Source organism: Drosophila navojoa, chromosome 3 (assembly GCF_054131105.1).
Source record: "Drosophila navojoa isolate 15081-1374.11 chromosome 3, UAZ_NAV_1.0, whole genome shotgun sequence".
NCBI lineage: Eukaryota > Metazoa > Arthropoda > Insecta > Diptera > Drosophilidae > Drosophila > Drosophila navojoa.
Window position 1 is genome coordinate 3,842,325 of NC_142891.1, and position 24,149 is coordinate 3,866,473.

A 24,149-nucleotide genomic window follows, 5' to 3' on the forward strand; every position below is an offset into this window, starting at 1 on the left:
TAAATTTGGTATTTGCTTCACAGCTGCCACTCGCAATCACATTTGGGATCTGGCGTTGCCATATCTGTAGAAATAGTGTAGCATACATTTTCTTTGGCGGGCAATTCAAATATTTTTTTCCGTAGCACTCCATAAAAATGAAAAAAAAAAAAAAAAACAAATCTCAGGATAAAATTAAGTTTTACATAACCTCACACAATTTATAAAACAAATTATAACATTTAAAATTAAATTATAGAATAGGACGCCAAGAAAAAATTCACAATAAAAAGAAAAAAACTAAAAATATGCTGAAAACAAAAATGAGTCAGGAATATTTCACTTTTATAGTTAAGCCGTACAATGCCGGCCAATTGCTTCTAATTTGTGGACAACTAAAAATGATTAATGTCATTAGATCTGCGAAATTTCTTGCTATTTATATCCGTTTTGACGCATTGTTGAAAGTGAGAAATTCCTTTTGCTTTAGTAGTGCTAAAATTTCAAAGGATTTGCGCCCTTTTTACCCGGGACATTCCTTTTGTTGTACGAGTAAATAAAAATCACTTGATGCGATTTATATGATGTGCGTTAAATGATTAAACCACTTGAAATGGTTTCAAATTGTCAAAAAAAAGGCGAGAAAAATAAGGGAAAAGTCCTCATTTTTCTTTGGCTGTTTCGTTTAGTCTCCCAGGCCGGGGAAGTCCACGAATCGGAAGTTTTTGGGGCGCGTGTTAGTTAATTAAATGTGTAAACATGTCAAAGCGTAAAGGCTCGACTACAAAATGGTTTCGATTTCAAACATTTTCTTCTCCAGGGGGTTGGGATTTTCTTTACGATTTGTTTTGTCTCCTGTTGCTTTGATTTCGAAGCACAAAAGTTGTTGAGCTTCAGCGAGGGTTGTTTAGTGGGTTTTTTTTTTTCGAGGGTGTGGCATGCAAATTTTGTTTGGTCTGCCATGTTTTAAAGTCCAACCATTTTTAATGTGATTTCCAGATTTCGCGGCATACTTTTGGGCAGGGATGATACTTGAATTTAACTTGAGTTTTCTATTTGATGCCCATAAAAGTAAAAATTAAGTAAAATGGGGTATTTTATGTAAGCTCGAACTGAAAGAAAATTATTGCAATAAGTATATATTATAAATTAAGAGAATATCTGAATTTAATATGAGGTACTCAAATTTCATATTGATACTCATTGAAAATATATGAAATGCGGCCATCTGATTCAAATGAAACTCTTTGTAACATAAGGGCAAATTTAGCTCTAATCTTATATATTGTTCACTTAAAGTTTACAATTTAAATGATTCATTATTACCTTTGGTGAGTTCAGTTAAAGCCATAATATTAATTAACTAAAATCATTAAATAATTATTTTCAACGAGCAAGTTCCATCGATTGGTCTGCATACTGAACTAAAATTGATCTTAAATATCGAATGGAATTAGTATATATAAATTGGTTAGGCCCCAACTGAACTAGTCAAATGAACGATATGCATAGTTCATGAATCAAAAAATATTCAACTTAGTTATTACTCTTGAGCAACTGCTACTTGCCCTATTCTATATATATATATATAAACAATATCTCTTACCCCATCCATGTTTCTAGGGTATCTCTCAGTCTATCCCTGCCCAGACGCTTACATTTTGGCCTTTTTTTTCATATAGCCCACAGCGTTGAGCACTTTGCCACAATTTCGTTGGTCTGTTTGCTTTGACCTCATCAAGAGCGCAGTTAGAAGGGGTCCAACGGGGTCCTTCGTTCTTCTCGTGCTTCGTCTAGGGACTCGCATTTGTTTGTATGTGCAAATATTGAATTTGTGATTTTTTTACGAAGAGGATTCTTTTTTTTTTTGGGGGGGTCTCCTAGTTATATACTAGTCCCACTCACACTTTACAGCATTTCGTTCCCATTTTTTTTTCAGTTTGATTTTCGCTTTGTTTCTTTGTTCCATTTGTTTGCTTAATGAAAAAGAATAAAAAGTAAAATAAAATAGGGAAAAAAAAAGTTTCCTTTTTGTCGCTCATTTCATATTTTCATTGTAATTCAATTGTGTTCGGAGTAATTTTTCAGCTTCTTCTTCTTCTACTTGTTTGTATTTACTTGAGAACAAAGGCAACATTTCGTTAGATAGTCCGCAAAAGGGGTGGTATGTACATGGCCACGCCCCCTTAGCGCCCACATAGACAGACAATTGAAATTCAAAGCAGCAAAGACGCGAGCACTCATTCAGAAATTGAACATATGTCGTCTATATATAATTTGCGAGCACGATTTCTCAGTTTGTTGGAGACATTTTCTTTTAGAGAGGATATCTCTATCTCTCATTGAATTGACAAATAATAAAATCAATTTGTTAACATTAAGTAAAGACTCAATTTTTGGAAATGCAAGGTTTTTTTTAAAGGAGATTAATAGAAAGTAATTTTATTGGAAGATTGGAAGGAAATTTTTTCCAAGAACCATTTAATATAGTTTCATATAATTAGATACTTTAAAAAAGCTAGACTTTTTTTTAAAATTATATTGATATATATTAATATTTTCTATGACATTTACAAAGACGTATAGAAATCTATAGCACATAGTATATACACGTTTATCTATCCCTCCATATGATTAAGTAGTATAAATTTTATAAGCCAAGAAGCTGATTGAAAAAGTTCATGAAATATCAACATATTCCCTGACATTGGTATGCTCCATGATATTAAGGTCTTCTCCAACTAATTCTCACACATTAACACGTTCATTATGCACGCCTCTTTAAGTGGGCATGGCATTTGAGCGACCCCCACAATCGAAATCAAGTTAAAGCCGTGAAAAAGTAGCAATAAAAATTGTAGCAGAAAAACTTAATTTTCGTTAGTCCTGGCAGCTTTTCCATTTGATTAATGATTTTCCACACAGTGCTCGTATGGTCGTATGCGTAAAGAACCGTTATGAAAACGCATTCGAAAATTTCATTAAATTGTTATAAATGAAGCCGAATGGAGAGAACATTTCACAAAATGGGAATTCAATTTGCAAATGCAGCCAACGAAATCTATCAAAGGACTCGCAAATACCAAATCTTTAGCGGCCGATCTAAGCAAGAAGAAAAAGTCAGGGGAGGAGAAGGAGGAGGAGGCGGAGGAGATGGCATGCCACATGCCACACACACACACATACACTTACTACACACACACACAAAGAGAGAGAAATAATAGCCCCCAGCTGAAGGGAAAGCCTAATCCCAACTTCCAATCGACCCGCTTTTCTATTTGACCAGTTAAATGACCAGAGGGCGGACGGCAAAGGAAGGGACCGGTCGCGAGAGTGGGGGGCGTGGCATTTTGAATATGTGGGCTGAAAATTGAAAGCGATTTGCGAACCTTTGAACGAGCGTCTGCAACGGACTGATAACGATTCAAAGAGCGAAGCTCTGAAGTGTACCAATTATGTGTGAGTGCTACAGATAGAGGGCTTGCCCAAGGACCTGCTGCTGCACGACATGCTCCTGTGGATGCCCGAGGGCTGTTCCGGCACTACACAAAGTCTTTGCTGCGAGGGACAATTGAAGCGTTTGGAAAAGCAAACACTTAACGACATATAATTACAGTTCTATTAAAATATATATTTAATATACATATATGGTATGTATTAATATATGATAGGGAGGATTTTTTCAACTATTTTAGTTTACATTTTACAGAGGCCCAACTCATTTTTGGTGCTGTTTGAAAAAAGCTGCAAGGCACTGTATAAGTAAGAAAATTAGGTTAACTCTTTCTCGCTCAATCTCATTAAAATCTGCACATACATACATGCATACATGAGTATTCACATATTGCATTAGCGCAGAAAGTTCTATTGCATGAAGTAAGAGCGGTGCAGAATGATAGATAAAGACTATAGTTAAAACCAACATGTCATAACATGTCAGACATCGCGCACTCACTCTTAAAAAAGCTTTTTATTTTGCATACAATAATTATTAGCAAAGAGCAGAAGGAAAGAGCGATATCAGGCCATTTGCTTTTGATCCCGTTACTTTAACTTGTGTGTGCAGATAATTGTGCATTTGTGTTAGTTATGTGCTCTCTTTTGCTCTTATAGTAGAGGGCGAAACATGCAAATTTAGTCTGTGCGTTGAAGTCCTGTTGATCGGTCGAATTTGTAGCTGATGTCTGCGTAATCTTTGTTTTAATTAAATACCGGGTTTTAGGCGCACGTACTGCGCTTTACGTGTGGTCAAATGTGTTTTTTGTTTAGTGTTATATTTAACTTACATTCAAGTAATCTATATCTGCAGAATATAGTGACATTTTTTACTGCAAAGCTTTTTTCAACATCAGTGCGAAAACGAGAGAGCAATTGTTAATTTTGTATGCAGCAGCCTACTGGAGAGCAAAGAGAGCAAGCGAGCTAGCTGTTATTGCAATTCACGTTGATTGCCATTTCTTCTGCTGTTTATGTAAGGGAGTGAGCAGAGTGAATGCTGCTAGCGCGGCATTTACATATGTATGTACGCACACGCATACATTTTACTGTGTGTTGCTCTCTTTAGCGCCTTGTGTGTTTGTGTAAATTCGTGCGTGTTTTTTTTTTGTGTTGCTTATAAACTTCTATGAGTGTTTTTTTCTTTTAAGTGATCAAAATGGAAGTTTGTGAATATTTGCTTATTAATAAATATGTGAATGAATATGTGATATTTTTTCCCAATGTGAGCGGAAGAAAGGGATGACAAATCCGGTAAGCGAACTCCTTTTACTTGTACATGTAATTGAAATTTATTTAGCACAGTTTCGAACCCAGATTAGAATTGTTAATGGTTTAAGTCACGGTTAAATACGCATGTGCTTTCGCTATGCAAGATCTATATATTCATTTAGGTAAATTATACATAAATAATAAGAACAATAAAATAAATAGTTCTTGCCCTATGAATGAAAATTTAGGTTTTATTTTCTATAAATTCATACATATATGAACATAAAAATGTATTTAATTTTAATTTATTTATTTAGTTCACAACATATCTAAATGTTTATTTATCCTAGCTAAATTTCTACTTGGAACTAAATTCATGTTTTATGTCGATGTAAAACAATTTAAAAATGAGCTCAGATAATAAACAACTGGCACACAGCTAAATGCTTTCACTGTCAATAGAAAAAAGGACAACAGGGACAAGAAGGGCAACAATCGTTGCCCTTTAGTAGACCATATGACATAACTATGTGTGAATTTATGGCATAAACCCTTTTTTTGTTCGTTCAGCCCTAAACGAATCAGCGACTGGCACCAACCAGGTCGCTTTACCCAACCCTCTGAAAACTTTTTCTTCCTCTAGAGTCGGGGGCCTTTTTTTCTGACGGTCAATGGGATTTACACGCTTGCTTTCGATATACAAATAAGGGTTTGCTAGCTCGCTTCCATATTGAGAAAGATGAAGTGATTTCTTATCCAACAAAATCCACTCCCGAGTACCCAAAAAAAAAAAAAAAAAATAGAGGAAAAGGGGTTGGTAAGGGTCTCTCTCCTGCTCTAAGGAAGTTTATTAAAAAATGGTGTGTTTGCGTTTGGCGCGTGTCCTGGCGGATGTGATTCCGATTTTTTTCTCTTAGCCCTCTCTGTTTTCGCTGGGACCAAGAAATCAGTTAACTAAATATGTTGTTAAATATTTATTTAGGGAGCTTCTAATGAGATTCAAGTGTACTTAGGATCGATGGCCTTTGCACTGAGAAATGGCACCTAATTGAATTATAAATCAAATCCAAGACGAAGTGATTACGAATGATAGCAAAAAGGTAATGCTTGCTGATTTTGTTTGGCATTTAAATTACTTGGGCAATAATATATCTTTAATCTGCTAATAGAAAGCTTTTTGGAATAGGTACAGTTAAAGAAGGGTTTTATAACCGCATACCCTTCTGCTTTGTTCTATAACAGATTCCAAAAATCCAAGAAATTCTAGATAAAGTAAAATTAATGAAATAAATGTATCTTACCATCGTAAAAGTAGTAGAGGCAATCCAACCTAAGATGCAAATGATATAACGTATATATCTACACCTATTTTCAGAGCTATAAGCTTCAACATTAGGTAGTTGATTATTATTTACTCCTCTTTGGAAACATGTCATATTATTCCGTTCAACTCGCTCTGTACAAAACAACTGTACAAAAATTGTATCTTACAATAATTATGAATATATACTAATCCTATTAACAATTTCTACAAAACCCTCGCATGATGGCATACCCAAAATAAACAGATTTTATTTTTCAATTGAGTTTTTAAATAATTTTTATTGAAATTTTTTGTTTAGTGTTAGATCTAAGTGTTAAGATCAATTTACAATTGGACATTGTACAACAATATCATTATATTATATAGATAGTATGTTACATAGGTGTCTAGATTTAATATTAATTATATATATAGTATGTATATGGTTGCTATAAATAGTTGATAGATTGGCATGCTGGACATACAGTTACAAAGACAACAACAGTTATGGGGGGCGCTCTACATAGATCCAATATAATGCCTATATATGTAGGGGCTGTATATATATATTTATATGTACTGGTAAATTCGTTATGGAATGCTGATACGAACATCTATCAGGGAGGATTTTGGATACAGGGATAATACGATATGCAGTTTTTGTTGTTGGTTTATTATTTTTCATATTTTTGGAATGTTTGTGGAAGATTTGGAGAGCATCACTCGCTTTATATACAATCTGAATTACGATCAATCTCTCAATCTCCCGAGCTAATGGAGCTACCGCAATGTGATCCTCCTCCGCTAGCTTCGAGCAGCATGTGTCCATTGGACATATTGAGCACTTGTGGGGGATAGCCAAAGGCGTGGCTGCTCAGCGGCGTGCCCGTCGGACTATCCAGATCGAGGGAGGGATTGATGCGTTTCTCCTTCTGCCGGCGATTGCAGAACCAAACACGCACAACTTCTTTATCCATATGCAGGCGCTCCGACAGCTGATTGATCTCCTCCGAGGTGGGCTTACAATTGTGCATAAAGGCCTGCTCCAGTGCTCCCCTTATTGTGGTCTCTATCGAAGTGCGCTTCTTGCGCCGCCTGCCCAATATGCTCTCCGGTGTGGTGGTTAAATTGGTGGTCATTGTGTTGATATTGAAGACGCCACCGGCTGACTTGGCCACACTCGTATCGGCATCTTCGAGCCACTTCTGGAGCAGGGGCTTCAGCTTGCACATGTTCTTGAAGCTCAGATTGAGCGCCTCGAAGCGCGAGATGGTGGTCTGCGAGAAATCGTTGCCGTAGAGCTTGCCCATGGCCAGACCCACGTCGCCCTGCGTGAAGCCCAGTTTGATGCGTCGCTGCTTAAAGGTCTTGGCGAACTGTTCCAGCTCCTCCAGATCTGTGGTCTCCTCTGGGGATTGCTCCAGCTTGGTGGCCATCACAGCGGCTACGGTGGCGCCGCTATTCAAGGGCTTGGGCGTCGAGCTGGAAGCAGCTGCCGTCGATTGCTGCTGCTGTTGCTGCTGCTGCATGCTGGGCGTATTTGGTGTTAGCACAGCGCTGCTTAATCCCAATCCTCCCAAGGAATTGGGCGGCGTGCGCTGCTGGGGCTCTAATTGACGGCCGACTGGACTGAGCGACGGACTGCGCAGCGGACTTTTGCTCAGGGGCGTGGAATAGTGCCGTGTGGGCAATATCTCACTCGGCACCGGCTGCACTTGCTCCCTTTCTCGCTCCATTTTGAGCTGCTGCAGCGCTTGGAATTGGGCCAAGGCTTGCAGCGAATTCTGTAGCAGAAATTGCGTAGCCAGATTGGGATTGGGAAAGGCCTCGGGTGCCAGTTGACGAACCATCTCAATATAGCTATGCAGCTGGAGCTGCAGTGCCTGCTGCATGTCTTCGGGTCCAAAGCCCAAAGGCGCCGGCACACCCATGGGAGGCGTGGCAGTTGCTGCTGCTGCTGTTGCTGCAGCCGGCTGCGGCTCAGGTGTTTGAGGCTCGAGGGCCAAGCGCTTAGGCGCCGGAGAAGCCAAATTCAGCACCTCATTCTCCATTGCCACATCCAGTTGCCGTGAGGCGCGACGTTTGCTGCTCAAGTTTTGAGCAACATCCTCGTCCAGATCATCGTCGTCCTCCTCCTCCTCCTCTTCGTAGCTTTTGCCACAGTCTGTAAAGTGGAGATAGAGAAGATTGAAGTTAGCAAAATTTGGAATATCGTGTAATAAGATCTTATATATCAAATATAGTTATATATGTATGTATATTTCTTTGACTAAATTGCCTAACTAAAATATGTTAAAGCCAATCATATTGACCACATAAGGCCGGTTAGCAGTCGCCAAACATTTTATGTATATTCTCTAACTAAATTTATATATATTTTCAATTTTCCAACTCAATGAAGTTTGCAAGTAGCCAGAGCAGAGACAGCAGGACAACGCATACACACACAGACATATCCACACAGGACGCATAATTCAATTGCCCAACTCAACCTGCCCCTGCCCCGGACACGCCCCTGCTTGGGCTGCCCATCTCTAAAAGTTTTCAATATTTTTGCTATTTTAAGGCAAATTTTATTCAATCTTCCAATTGAATGGGCTCTCGGCTAAGTCCTTTGCCCTGTTTCCCTGTTGTCCTGTTGTTGTCCTGCGGTTAGCTGCTGTTAGACGATAGACGCTCAAGCGGAAGGGTTTTGCTTTGTGCCACGCCCTCCCCCCATTGACCTCCCCATTTTACATCTATCAACTAGCCTTAAATTCAATCATGCATAATAATTGAAAAATCGCCGGCACTGAACGCAGGAAGGAAGCTTTACACAACTTTTGCTTTTTTCTTTGTTTTCCTTTCAAGCTCTTCTTCTATTTCTCTTTTTTTTTAAGATCTCAAATTTCATAATGTGTCATGAGCATATTTATTGATTTACAACCTATTGAATTTGCTAGAAATTAAAGAATGGTCAGGAAGTTCTTGTAAGATAATCCATTGAAAAGACTAAAAACTCCAAGCATCGATCAATCTCGGGGAGGGGAAATTGCCTTTGGAGTAAAGAAATGTTCCATTGTTGTGAAGGAAAAAAAAATTCTATATCTGATAATTGTTAATATTATATTTAGTGTATGAATATCATACAAAATAAAAAAAAAATAATAAAAAAAATGTTTTATAATAAAACAATTGTGTTTCGATAAAAGGTTAAAAAATGATATTATGAAAAGTTTTTTGATTGACGGAAATTGGTTGTCAATTTGAAATTTGTTCCTTTATAATATGAATGTCATACGAAAAATACTTAAAAGTTGTTGCTCTTGGCCCAATCAGCTTATGATGTCTTTAAAGGTTGAATCCTCGAAAATAAAAAATTATTTTCAGCTTTAACCTGTTTAAAACTATTTCATGAATCGTTTATTGTTATTGTTCTTTTTTTTTTACTTTGTTAAGCAGCTTTGCAGCTTTGTTTAGTCCTGTTAACGGGATTAAAAAACTTTGATTTTAAATGCGGGCGGCATTAGGGAAGGGAAAACTTTTGATATGTGGGCAGCTGTTTTTATGACTTATGTTTCGGCTAATATAATTAGCAGAAATGCAGTCAACTCTATAAAAAAAAAGTCACATAGTTAGATAAGGGTTAAAAACCCCAACCCACCCGCTGATTGTAAAATTTGCCAACCCCCTGGCTGGAATTTGCTACGCTTTCGCTTTTCGTTTGTTACAATTGGAAAGGCAAAGGATTTCCATTTTTGATTCTCGTTCGGGGTGAAGTTCAAATGCAACTTGTGATTGGCAAAAAGGGTTTGAAGCTACAATAAAACTGAAAAGAGAGGCTGCTGCGTTGCATTGTGTTGCATGTGGCAAGTCAAGAAGCTGCAGGCGAAAAAAACAGAAAGAAAAAAAAAAACTATTGTGACTGCTGCCAGAGATCCAGCAGTGAAAAACTCTAAAATGGAAATAGGGAAAACCGAATGCAGAACCTGACGCCAGGTGCTGTTCAGCAGATGTGTTGTTGCAGCAATGTGGAAATGTGTGAATGTGAGTGTGAGTGCGAGTGTGAGTCTCTGTTGCACTGACAAATGAAGTGTTGCCCCTCACTCGCTCTCTCTCTATCTCTCCCTGTCGTATTCTCTTGTCTCTCTCTCTTTAGGGGTTGCTCGCATCACATGGGGCGCCTGGGCAAAGTGTGCGTGTTGCGATTTATGGGAAAGATATAACAGTTCGGCATATAAATAAATATTCGCAAAACTATCCAATTATGCAGGATATCTAGCTACAGATAACGCTGGAATTTCTGAATATGGAATGTATTTTCTGGGGCTTCTATCAAATATTTACATCTAATGGTGATGGAAAAGTTGAAAGAGAATAGTGTGTATTTGGCAAATATGCTATTGAAATGCAAATCTAGTTAAAATATTTTTAAAAGTAAGGGGTATATTAGTTATAGAAACTGATTTTTTATATATAAATAATTCATTGCCAATTTAATAAAAAATATTTAAAAAACTTTTTATGCGAATTTAAGAATAGTTTAGTAATTTTTCAGATATTTTCATAATTCTCTCATGCTATCTAAGCCTTATAAATGCTAATATTATTGTAATAATACAACCCAGGGCCCCCCTTCACCTCAACAAAAGTTTCCTTACTAAAAAAATTACCTCTTTAACCCTGTCTCGAATTCAACACTTTTCAAAATTTTGAAGTACCATAAAACCACAAATCAACCAAAGCGAAACGCCCTCGTAACGCCTCAAAGCCAATCAAAAGAAACGCACCCAATCAAAGAGAAAGAGGACAAAAAAAAAAAAAAACAGCAACCGCTGATTAAAATATAAAGAGAGTCACAAATTACCCTATCAAAAAAAATAGGATACCCAAACAATTAGCAGCACGCAAACAAATCCTTTGGGTGCATGGAAGAGGAAAAGGCGTTGCACAATTTGAATAACGAAGTTCAACAAGTAGCACTTAAAAAGTCGCGAGGGTTAGGGTTGAAAAAAAAAAGTGAGAGTGAGACTTGAACCCTTCCGCACACAAAAAACTCACACAATTTGCCACACGCCTGACACCTCATTTGCTATTCAAATTTGATGGCGGAAGGAAGATGCGCAACAGTTGATTGGCTTAACCCTAACCTCACACTTGAGCCAACCCCAAACTCACGTTTTTTTGTGTAATTTAAATATATGCCACAACCCTTTTTTATAAGGGCTCGCAGTTGTTGTTGTTGCTGTTGTGACACATTTGAATAAAGCGCATCGCGTTAATTTGTGTAAACCAATAAAAATGCAAAATTAATTGTCAGTTGATGATATGGCAACCCTGTGCGGCAACTATTTAAATGAGGGTTGTCGCAATGTTTGCATGAGTGCTTGGGGTGGATGGATGCATGTTTTTGCATAGATTAGCTGCGCTTTGTTAAGGAGTGTACAGGAGAGAGTGCGAGTGAGCGGGAGGGGGTAGAAGAGGGTGGCAGAGCGAGAGGGTAGAGGGTAGAGGGTAGGGGCTAAAGGTCAGCAGTTAGGGGCGAACCTCTCTTACATAATTGCTCGCAACAATAAAATTCAAATGCGCAGTTGTGAAATTTACATTCTGACAAATTGTTATTTTTATTTTGTGTTTGCTAAAAGGGCGAGCAAAAGGAAGACGCAAAAGGCGAGAGAGTGGGAGAGTGAGAGTGAGAGAGGGTCAGGCGGGTGTACAATGGGGGTCAAAAGTGTCCTGATGTCTGTCTGAGTGTGTGTGTGTGTGTCAGTGTCTGTATAAATAACCTTTTGCATATGTCGTGAGGGTTGTTGTCTTTTCAAAACTGTAGAACATTTGCAAATTTGACAGGGTTGTTTCCACATTGTGGGTGGAAGGGCAATATATTATAAATATATATACATTAGGACTGATCAGAGTTTTTTTGTTTTGAATACTGAAAATTTTGGATTCCTTGAATGAGATGCGAACTGAAATGAAATACAGCCAGAAATTACGTTTAGAGATATACTATAAATGTTTTGTCAAATCAGAGCTCAAACATATAGATATTGGCTCGAGTTCCTTTGGAAGATTATTTATAAAACCATTTACAATTTATATTAATGTTCATATATATTTTTACTACATCTACTAAATCTTTTTGTTACTCCATTTCTGTCTAATGTGAAGTGAAGCATTCTTCGTTCCAATATGAGTATATACCGGAACATATATGTATATTCTTAAATAGTTTTGCCAGCCACACTTTAGTCACGTGCGTGGCTCTACCTAAGCCGCAAGCCTCGAGCCAACTGCCACGCTCAGAGCTCGAGCTGAACCTCAGGCGCATCCTCAAATATTTGCTTGGGGGTTGCCACTGTTGTTGTTGTTGCTGTCGTTGTTGCATATATCCTTTTGCCAAAAACTATAAAATTGTTGCCCTACCCTCTCTCCAAAGAGACATCAATAAATTGGCTACGTAGCTCGTGTGAGTAATCAATTTGGCCACAAAGTAGCCACGTTCCACGTTTCACGTTCGCAAACCCGAATATCCCTACACCCTAACCAGAGATAGGAGACCCTTCCTTAAATATTTTTGGTGCATGTTTGATGTATGTTAGCAAAGGATTAGGTGCATACCTGATAGAGATCGCAGGGGAGATGGCGGTGTCGGCGAGTTTGACATGTGTCGCATAACTGCAAAGAAATGGAATAGAAAGAAAAAAACATTTAAGTTTCATTCTTTGTGGTTGGGTTTCAAAAATATGGGCATTCCTGGAAAGTGTGGGGAATTATAAGCGAATTACAACTTATTTTTGTATATTTAATAAGAATCGAATGAGTGAATGGAATGGGAGGGAGCATGGACTCGAGCAATCAAATATTGTCTACAAGGTCATTACCTTTTAATCTGTATACAGTTATTTGAATATGTGGCCTATTGATAACAGCGAAATCGATATCGATAGTTGAGCTTTATCGATCAGAGTATTTACGGCTCTAACAATATTGACCCGAAATTGTTTTTATAATATTATTTAGAGGCTTTTACCACATCACAATCTTTCTTACATTACAATATTTATCGATAATGTTTTAATTGTTATCGATCAATAATCATAATAAAGTTTTTAATTTACGACTATGTCGACAGCAACTAACTTTCGTAGTTTATCCACAGAAACAATCTTCAATCTGCCTATCAGCTGCCATCGATAATTGAGCTTTCCTTATCGATTATTTCGCCTTCTGTCCAATGCAAATGTCACGTCTGTGCATTTCGTTTGCAGTCCGTATTTCAATTTGCTTTTAGGGGGTTGTGTTTGCTGTTGCGTCTGCTCCTTGTCTGTTTTTGGCGAGTGTCTCAGACATACAGACACACACACACACAAACACACACATATAGACGTGGTCATCGTTTGTCCATTTGGTCTGCTTCGGGCCACTTGGCTCGTAAAATGTCCATTAGTATTTACGGTGCTTCGTTGTAGCGTAACATGCAAAAATTTCTACTGTCCATTGATGTCCTTTGAGTGGTGTCGTTTCAGTGGTTGGGTGGCTGGGTGGTTGGCGTTGTAAACTTTTTAAGAGCTGTGCGAGCACCGAATGACTTGCGACAGCTCAACAATGAAATCATACAAAGAAGTAACCCAAGTAATTCTTAAAGTTTGTTTAAAATTATATAAGATATAAATAAAATTATCTGAAATGTATAACTATATTTAATAATCATCATTTATACAGCAGTCTACGTAGCCAATGACTACTGTATCTCCACCTGTATTCTTTGTCTTTTTTTTTTGTTATCTTCAATGCAGAATAGCTTATGAGCGCATTATCATATCAAACCCGAACATAAACGGCTTTGCTACTGTCTATGCAAAGTCCAACACACAGCAATGCCATCAAACACATACACACACACACATGGAAACAGATAGTACTTTAAATACACGCATATGTGCGAAAGGCAAGAGGCGTCTCTGAAGTCGTGTTATCCTGTGACGCTGTCCAGAGTCCAGTCAGTGGTCGAGTTTTTTGTGTTGCAAAGTAGATATGATATTTATGGCTCCCCCGGGGCGTAAACAAAGTGTGGCAGCCCGAAAACACACAGAGTTAGAGAGAAAGAGCGGGAGGTAGGTGGAGAGAGAGAGAGAGAGAGAGGTAAGGGTATAGAAAGGCAGAGCAACGGCAGAAAAGGCGACATATTTTTACGACAATATATGGCAGATGAAATGCTTTGGAATCCTTGTGCATAATGCTTCAGCTTGACATTATAAATATACAGATTACCTCAAAGGACATTCACGTAATGGATTCCGTGGAGTCCGTTTTGTCATTGCCTTTGCTTGGACAAAGCGCTGATCTGCATGCTATAAGCTAAATGTTACAAAAATCTTGAAGTCGTATTGAAAATGGGAGTATATTGTTCTTGTTAAAATGTATGTAAGAGGCAGAGGTAGGCGCGTCTGTAGCAGGTAGAGGTAGGCGTGTCCTATCTCTCGATTTGATATTTATCTTCTTGATATCAATATCGATTTGAATACATATTCTATACTATATTTATTTATATACATATATCCTCCTCAGGTTATATATCCCCACGATTCGATTTCCCCTTCGATATACCCAAATATACTACATAGTCTACAATAAATCAAATACTCAACTTGAAGGTTATCTATAAGTCGAGCATTCCCTACCACACTACTCTTACTAATTTTTTGGGTAGTTTTTTTCATGCAATTAAAAAGGCAAAAAAGGAAAGGCGCATTATCCTTGCCACGGCTTAAATGTAATTACACAAAATTTGGCTTTTGTGGCTGCCTCCGTGTTGTATTTTTTTTATGACTAGGAAAATTGAGGGAAAATTTGAGAAATTGCACGCCTCAGTCTTAAGAGCTAGACTAAAAAGGCGCTGCATCTTTTTTCCTTTCCTTTTTTTACCTTTACGTTTCCCTCTTTTTTAAGGACATATGCCTGACGTTTTTTCATTTGTCTTGTATGCATGCAAAATACCTGAGACATCGTTTGTTCGAACAGGTAAAAAGGACAACGGTCACAGACACACACACACACAGGACAGGACTCTCTGTCCAGGATGCAAATCTAAAGTAAACAAAAAAATGATCACACGCACTGTGGGGTTGCTCAAAGGAGCGGCATCTGCAGCAGCAGGAGACGCCTCGGCAGGACATCTCATGATGCCCAATCAAAACGAAAACTATAGCCAAATGCCATGAAATTGTAGATCCTGATATGGAAATCGAAATTCTATGCCATTGCCTATTGTGTGGGCGTGCGTCGCTCACAATCAGATGATGCGGCATTCGAGTTGCAACTATTGAAACAAATTTCAGTGAAAAGTGAAAGTGGCAGGTGAAGTGATGGCAAGAAGAAGAAAGTTTGAGTTTAGTTTACTATATATAGACGGTTGGACTGCAGGTTTAGGTTAGACTTAATGAAAATATAATATAAAATTTTAAAGTTTTTTCTAACGAGCTATAGCTTTTTGAATCTATATCTAAATAGACGTTTTATGATTTTTTCCGTGTATAAAAATTTTAATAATTTTTTTGGAGTATGTTTTTTTATTTTTATTATATTTTTATTTTTATTTAATTATTATTATTTGTTTTTTTTTTTTTTTTTTTTTTTTTTTTTTTTTTTTTTTTTGCTTTTTTTCAATTGTGTTTGCTTTTTGTTTTATTATATTTTAAATTTATAGTTTTAGTATTATTTCTTTTTTATGTCATTCAAATGTTTTCAGATTTTAAATCATTTTTGATTTATTCAATCATATAGGTATTTTAAAATTTATGAGATTTTTCAAATCTGATTACGAATTTAATTGTTTTAATTATTTATTTAATTAAATAATTTCTGTATTATTATATATGTATATTTATATAAAAACGTATAAAAGAACGATTCAAGCTAAGCTTTACGCAGAAGCTAGCAAGGCAAGCTTTTAGCCGAGCTTTGCTTAGTTAGACTGGCTATATGGCAACCTTATCGCAGTGTATACTTAGGGATTAAAAATATGGAATATCGTCTCCTACATGCGTGTCTTGTGTCTTCCTGATCCTTGCGTTGAATTAGACGAATGCCTCGACGTTTCGCAGCTGCATCGTCCAAATTCAAATCCAATTTGTTGCCGACTTCTGCTGTGGCCTCTGCCGATGTTGTTGTTGCAGTTGGTGATCCAGTTGTGGTTTTTGTTGTTGTTGTTGCTTTGGTGGCATCCCACAGACGGCGCTGTTGTTGCTGCTGTAGCAACATCATCTTATATTTCGTTTTTTAATTGTTTTTCTTTTTATGCATGCACAAAATGTTCAAAAATTGTAATTCACTTTTCACTGGCTTTCGTTAATATATGTAAATGCGATTGTTCTGTCAAAAAGTTGTTTGTAATTTTTTTTTTTTGCAAGTCACAGTGAGCGCGCACAGTGTTGCCAGCTCGTTTAGTAGAAGTTAGTTAGAATTTAAATCGTATAAAAAGCAATAACAAATGCGGCTTTTGCACTGCGACTGCAACTGCGTTGGCGACTGCGACTGCGACTAAGAGTTGTGCCGAACCGACTTCGTTCGCCTGCCGAATGCAACTGAAACGACGAGGCCAGCGACAAACGGTACACAGTGCTGTCGATGTCGCTGCAGTTGCCTGCCTCAGACTGTGTGTGCGTGTGTATGTGTGTGTGTGTGAGTGGCTGAGTGTATGCTTTATGATTTGCAGCAGCAATTGCTGTAGTTGGTGTTGTTGTTGTTGTTTTTCTCCTTTTGCCTAGTTTTCTTTGTTGCCTCTGCCCGCTCACTCACTCTCTGGCACACATTTGCTTACAGTATTGCGCTCAAATGTTTGCGCTCAGGCAGTTATCAACCCTGCACCGTTAGAGTTGAGTTAAATTACGCAGAGCAGTGAGTGCGAGTGAGCGTGTGAGTGAAGCTAGTGAGTGAGTGAATGTGTGTGTGTGTGTGTGTGGAACGTATTCAGCTGTGGCTGCCTGCATTCTGATTAGACTTTGTGTTGTCATTGTCCCGTTGCATACCTACCCCTGCGCAGCGTTTGGTATGCATTAGCATAGAGTTTGAGTGAAATGGGTGTGGCCAATGCGCTCGCTATATATGCATACACACACACATGCACATATACATATGCATGTGCAATATGAGCAGCTCGCTGCGTTGCTGCGCAGTTGCCGTTAAATATTTCTTTTTGCATATTTCGCTTGCACTCAAGTACATGGATCATAATTAGGATGTGTGCGTGTGTGTGTGAGCGCACATAAAGGTGTTTGAGCTTATTAGATGACTTTACATGAAGCGTGTGCTTATATGTGTGTGTATTAGTATATAAATGTTGGCAATTGAGCAAAATGCAGATGCATGTAAATGTGTGTGTCTGTGCATGTGTATTTGTGTGCACTTCGTAAGTTTTTATTATATAAACACTAAAGCCCATTTCGAGTTTGGAGTTTAGGGAATAATTACAACAAGTTTGGTTGTTGTTTTTCTGCTTCTGCTTTTCTATATATGAAAGTTATTGAGGGGGGGTTTGCATTGCGGAGCTGGGGGTGTGAAAACTTTTTGCATCACTGCAGAAAAGCAGCAGCACGAAAGCACTTGCCACTTGCAACCGACGTGCGATGTGTGAACAAAGAGGCAACACTATGTATGTATATGTGTGGAGAGGGGAAATGGGGGCATGTGGAGGGTCCTATGTCTCCTATAGGAGAGTTGTGGGTGGCTCTTCGGTGACAGCGTATACATTTTATGATTATGAGTGGGTAGCAGAAGTGCTGCAAGGACTTGGATTCCAGAAACGGCTGTGGTTTTTGCTTACGAAAACAGAGAAAGGAAGCGCAACTATAGGATACTGTGTAAGTTTTACTGACGTCATGTGAGAGACAGTTTGTTAACAATGCTTATGCCGTGAAACATCGCTTCTAATCAGCAGGTTACTCTGCAGATAGCACTGATATCCGATATTCTAAAGTAACATACCTTGTAAACAATTTTGACACTCTTTAATTAATATCATTTAATCAGTTGCAATATTTACTTGTTCTTAGATTTTGAATCTCAATGAAAAATTTAAGCATATGTGCCCCAAATTACCAGCTTTTTCTATTTTGTTGCACACTTGCACAAATTTGTACAGGGTATATTGAAGGGGCGAATGTGCGTCCCACTTCTTGTTTGTGTGGTGGAAAATGTTTTAATTAAAACTGCAAAATTAATGTTGAAGCAGGATATGAAAGACCGCAGGACAAGCAGCCCCCTTTCTCCCGCTCTCTCTTTTCTATTCTCTTTTTCATTCTCATTAAAGTGCCAAAATGATTTAAGTGGGAAAAAATACAAAAATGCGTTTCGAGGAAAATCAATAGGAAAATCTGCGTCCCTTTTTCGTGAGCGCTTAGAGGAAAAGCTGTATGTTGCTTGCCAACTAATTTCAATAGTTATCCTTTTGACTGCTGTCCTGCACAGGCCCTGCAGTGTGTCCTGCGTATATTCTCTGTGTGTCCTGCTCCACGTAGCCTGATTAAACTTGTCACGGAATGAAACAAAAGATAAACAATCTGCAGTCGCTTGCGAAGTCCAATTTGATTATTTGCCAAAAACAGACAGAGAAGAGACAGCTGGAAGGGGAGAGCGCGGGGAGGAAGAGAAAGACGAGCACTGAGAGAGACAGACACATGTAAATATTCCACACAAAAAGGGAGCAGCAACAAAGTTTTTGCTCGAACATTGAAATTAATCAAGAAAATAAACGCTTGGCAGCATCGAACGAAATAAAGGGGACGACGCACTTTGCATGAAAAGCGTACAGCCCCTGGCAGCAGGATATTCAGTGGTTGACTTGAGTCCTTGTTGCTGTTGCTGCTGCTGTTGTTGTTGTTGGTGTTGCATTAAAATGACATCCCAATTTGCGTTAAGCAAATAAAATGGGACTAGTTGAGGCTAGTTTGTATGCTTCCTCTTCATCCACTTTGTCTGTTTCTCTTAATAGGGGGTTGTAGCTAGCTGTGTCTAAAGTTTGCCTTAATTTGTTATTCTATTTTGTGCAATTGGCTTTAAGTGCTATCGTTAAGAAACTAGAAATAAAATTTGAATAAAATATTTGAATTTATTAGGAAATATAAAAATATGTAAATTTCATTTAAAACTTAATAAAATTAATATTATAAAAATTAAATCGCCTACAAGCTTCTCGAGGCTTTTCGAACATTCTCTGTCGCAGTCCTTTACGATTTCCACTCTTTTTCTTTTTCTCAACTGAGAACCCTTGTGTTAACCCGCTCAACATTTGCCCAACTGCTGATAAATTCGCGCCAAAAATAAGTGGAAAAATCAGGCCCTTTCGATAGTAAATCAAAGGTAAACCCCAAATCAATTCTTAACGGAAATGCCGCGAGCACACAAAGAAAAAAAAAAACAGCCTTCAAAATAAAGCAAAAAAGCAAAGAAATAACGAATGAATAAAATGTCCCTTTACTTCCGCATTTTAAGCGCCGTCTTTAGTCTTCATCTTCTTCTTCTTCTTCGTCATACCTCAATACTGTTCCATTCTTTGCTGTGATATTTATTAACGTTTATTGAATTCGATTCAGCCACAAGAAAAAAGCAAGAAAAAAACACCAAAAATTGCTGTCAAATGCAACCCTTCGGACAGCAAAAAAAAAAAAAAAAAATTCGTTGCATTTTCCTTGATTTTATTGAAAATGCGTAGCGAAAATTTTTTCTGTTCCTTTTTTTTTTTTTGGGTAAGAAAATAGGTAAAAAAAAAATGTGAAAAGAAACTCAAGGGTAAAAATTGAGGATCATTGTCAAGGATTACCAAAGATCTTGCACAGCTTAGCTGCAGAGCAAACGCACTTGTACACACACAGTCTATCTCTCACTCTCTCCCTTTCCCTCTCCCTCTCACACTGTTGGTCTGAGGCCCCTAGCAACCCCTATGCTAGGGCAATAATGTGCCTCAATAATGCGCAATTTTTTAATGTAAAAAGATGTGAAATTTAAAAATAGGCAAAAATCGAATTTTTTCTTGGGTTTGAACAATGCAATTTTTTACTTGCTATGGGTGATTTTCTTTTGGGTCTTTTTTGATAGTAGGGAGCGAGGGTAAGAAAGGTACATTTGATTAACTAGGGTTTTGTCTGTTGAAGAACTAACGGAATTTTTGAGAAATTTTCTCACCGTTTCGTAAAGATTTGAAAGCTTTATATAAATTTAAAGAGCAACCCTTTGGAGAATTTTAGCAGCAACAATTTTGATATATATATATATAATATAAATATATAAAAAATATTGTGCATAATATAAAATATAATTATTATTATATATAATTTTTTTATATACTATATATATGTATACAAATATTTAAATTTTGCTTAGCTTAAGAGCTGACATTTTGTTTTAGCAACCCTTTATGCTAATTTCACCCTCAAAAAGCGTAGCCATTATGTAAGCCATTTTTTTTTAATTGAAAAACCTTTAGAATTAAAAATTTTTTAATTTGTACTTAAAAACATTTAATAAAATTAAGAGATTTAAAGACACTTTTAAATAAATAAATGTAATTACATTTTGCTGTCAATTCTGAGCAAAGTTTTAGAAGAGCAATAAATCTGTAGAATTGTAAAACTAAATTTGTAGAAATAATCTCTATCCATATATATTTTTTAAATTTGTATTTAATTTAAATACATTTGTGTATTTAATATTAGAATTGAATTATTTAAAAAAAAAAGGTGCGCATAAAATGTTTTGAGCTGCTAAACCAAATGGGATTCATGATCTTTGCTTTACAGCTTGTAAAGCGGTTTTATTGGATTTGGCCGCACCACCCGCTGTGACTGTTGGCTTGGTCGGATGGGTGGGTAGCGTTCAATTGGCCATAAGCTGCTCAGGACCTGCACGCGGCACAGTTGGCATTGACACCCGAGTGAGCTTTTATTTTTTTTTTTTTTTTTTTTTTAGATTTTTAGATTTTTTTCGGGGTGCGTAGCATGTCAAAGGTTAGCTCATGCAATTGTGGTTCCATTTCAGTGTATTTTTTGCTAGCCAGCCGCCCCAGGCAAACTCAGCCATGAACCACCCGCTGCCCAACCAGCCAACCACCCAATGAAAAGTGGTTTTAAATTCCATTAAATAAAGTTGTTCAAGGTTTAGTTGCTCGCACTTGAGAATTTTCACGCATATTTTGTTGCGCACTTTTGTAAAATTTATTAATATTTTAGTGATTTTAAATGGATTTCGTGTGTTGCTTGGGGTTACACAAAGTGTGTGTGTGTGTGTGTGTGGGTGTGTTGATGTGGTGCGAATAGCTGGAAAGGTATTTCGCATTGGGGTTAGCTGAACATGCCTTGACATGATTTCTATTAAGCGAATCGCTCGTAATTGAGTTGAGAGTTTCGATGTTAAAGGCTGAGAGGGTTTGCTTTGGGGTTTTTTTTTTTAAAGGGACACATTTTAAAGCATTGGCTAATAATGAGTTAAAATAAATATAATTATATTAATATTAAACAACGTATTTATAACGTCATCATTAAGTATACAGGTAGTTGGGTTATCAATTAATTTGATTATTAATTAATAAATATAATGTAAATATTAATACATTCAATTATAGCATATTTGCCAGTCAAAGGCAAATTCCTAGACAACATCAATTAGCAAGCAAACTTACCTTTGTTCGTAGCTGTTGCTGTTGTTGCTGTTGTTGCTGTTGTTGCTGTTGTTGTTGCTGTTGCTGCTGCTGCTATTGTTGTTATTGGAGGTGCGGCTGCTGCGGATGTTGCTGTGTTGGGGCTGTCGGGGTTTCCAGCGCAACAAAGTTGACCATTCGGCTGCTCGTAAATGTGCGACTCCTTGCTCGGAGCGGCAGCAGCGGCAGCAGGGAAGGTTGTTGGTGGGCTATTGTTGTTGTTGCTGTTGTGCTTGGAAGTTGCTGTCATGGCATTGCCATTGCCATCATAGACGACACCATGCCAATGATTGTTATGGCCATTCGACTCCACCTGCTGCTGCCGTTGCTGCTGTTGCTGCTCCTGCTCCTGCTGCTGTGGCTCGTCCTTGTTGCTTGGCTCGGCAACATCTCTCAGTCGCTGCAGTTGATGCTCGCGTATGAGGCGATCCCGTTCGTGAAAATGCCGCACGAATTGCTGTTCGCCATTGTGACGTGGAGGTTGCTGCTGCTGCTGTTGCTGTTGCTGCTGTTGCTGTGGGGTTAATGGCTTTGTTGCATAGCAACTAGCGCTGGCTAATGTCTCTGTCTTAGCATACGTTAGTCCTGGCAGACTATTAATTGTGCTTCCTGTTGTAGCTAGTGGCTGACGTTGCTGCTGTTGTTGTTGATAATGATGTTGAAACATAATTTCATGCAATGGTATCAAAAACTCTGGCAGCAATTTGTGCGCCTTTGCCGTGACTGCTGCTGTTTCATAGCCAAAATATGGCAGACATGTCTGCGGCTCCAGGCCCACGCCCACGCCCAGGCCCAGGCCCAGACCGAGCCCGACGCCAAAGGGTGGCAACGCCGCCTGACTGCTAGCTGCCACATAGTTCAACAATTCAGCATCCTTGCTGTTGTTGTTGCTGTTGTCATAATTATGATATCCAATGGGCCGCATATACCAGGGACTCGGCATTGTTTTCGTGCGACAGCTTGCCATGGCTATAAATCAAGAGAGAAGGGGTATTAAAAGACATATCATAGGGAATATTCGTAGGGCAATAGTGAATGACTAGACGAATACCCTGTAGCTAATAGTAATCTAGATTTTATGGGTGAATTTGGTATAAATAAGTGGCATTAAAAGGGCCATCACGAGAGATGTGTTTAAGGGAAAAAATGAACGACTAGCAAAATACCCTGTATATTAATTGAACTAATAATAGCCTTGGATTTATTTTGTAATTGTAATAAGGGAGGGTATAAAGAGGAATACGTTTTAGGAGATAAAAAGCGACTAGACACATACCCTGTAATATATACATATAACTAGTTTAGACTTTAATCAGTGCTTACAATAAATTCGCCTAGTTAAACATTTATTTCAGGCTCACCCTGAGCCTTGCTTTAGTCCATTATACCTCTCTTCATTCAACACCCAACAGAGTATAAAGCACAATTGCATTTTTATTGACACGAAAATGAAGTGAGAATTTGTGATTTTTTAACCCAAAAAAAAAAGGTGGAATGAGAAAGGCAAAAACCAAGGCATAAACTAGGCACAAACTAGCCGTAAAAAGGGTTGAACATCATCATTAACAGCACTTGGCGCCCCAGCAGCTACCCCTATTTAGATAGTCCAACCCTACCCAACCACCCTACGTGTCACTTAACCAAACCAGCTGCCATATTGCTCGGCTAGTTGCCTCTGTGTCACTATCAATTACTCATCATTATTGTGAGCTACGCCTTTTGGGCATCAGCATAAAAAAAAGTGTAGTGAAATCCACTGCCTAATGCAGTGCGTATTTCAGGGGGTTGCACGCCATTTTAAAAAAAACAACAAAAAAAAAGCATGCTTAATTCATAATCAGTTTTTGAACGTCATTCGATTCGTTTATGACTTTGATTGATTATCAATTTTTGACAAATCAAAGTAAAAACTAAAATGCTGAAAATCTGAACATTTGCGTGGGCGTTACATGGCGATAAGCGTAGCTGGCCACGCCCATTTCGAATGAAACTGGCCCCTTTCATTTTTGCTGGCTTGCAGCTCTATTAAGGAGGGCAGCATATAAGTTTTATATGATATAAAGGCGTTACGATTTTACTTATATATTTAATAGATAGATATAATATATTGGGGTATATATGGAGACTAACATATATATTTTTGAAGATAGAGACTCCCAGTTGAGATTTATAAAAAGTTGTTAAATTAATTATGACTCCATTCTTATTTCTATTTTATTTATTTTTTACTTGCATTGGAAGTACTGAAAATTGTCTGCTTATCCTTTTGATTAAAATTCGTACAACACTTGGTTAAATTACGATTCGAATTCTATAGCCTATATCCATGTGTGGTCCCCTAAAAAATGTTGATTAAAATATTTTCTATAGAAATAAAAACTGAGAAACTACCGTTGGAATAGTATAATGGAGATATATACAAAAGGAAATAGACAGAGTGATAGAGAGTGAGAGAGAGAGACAGAGAGAGGAAGAAAGAGAGATAGCTAG

At 37.8% G+C, this 24,149-nt stretch overlaps 1 protein-coding gene across 2 annotated transcripts in view; it reads right to left on the reverse strand.

Annotated features, from left to right (window-relative positions):
- Positions 1 to 6,268: 6,268 nt before the first annotated feature.
- pdm2 (POU domain protein 2) overlaps positions 6,269 to 24,149 on the reverse strand; it is a 34,132-nt gene continuing 16,251 nt past the window's right edge. Inside the window, exons 2-4 of one of the 2 annotated variants that reach the window (XM_089258524.1) lie at positions 21,642 to 22,628; positions 12,590 to 12,646; positions 6,269 to 8,153 (exon numbers count right to left, since the gene is read on the reverse strand). In XM_089258524.1, coding sequence (XP_089114650.1) covers positions 6,748 to 8,153; positions 12,590 to 12,646; positions 21,642 to 22,628 — 2,450 coding nt within the window. In that variant the 3' untranslated portion in view covers positions 6,269 to 6,747. Of the gene's footprint in view, positions 8,154 to 12,589; positions 12,647 to 16,011; positions 16,894 to 21,641; positions 22,629 to 24,149 lie in introns of those variants that run through there. The other variant, XM_030382951.2, reaches the window with a different exon arrangement.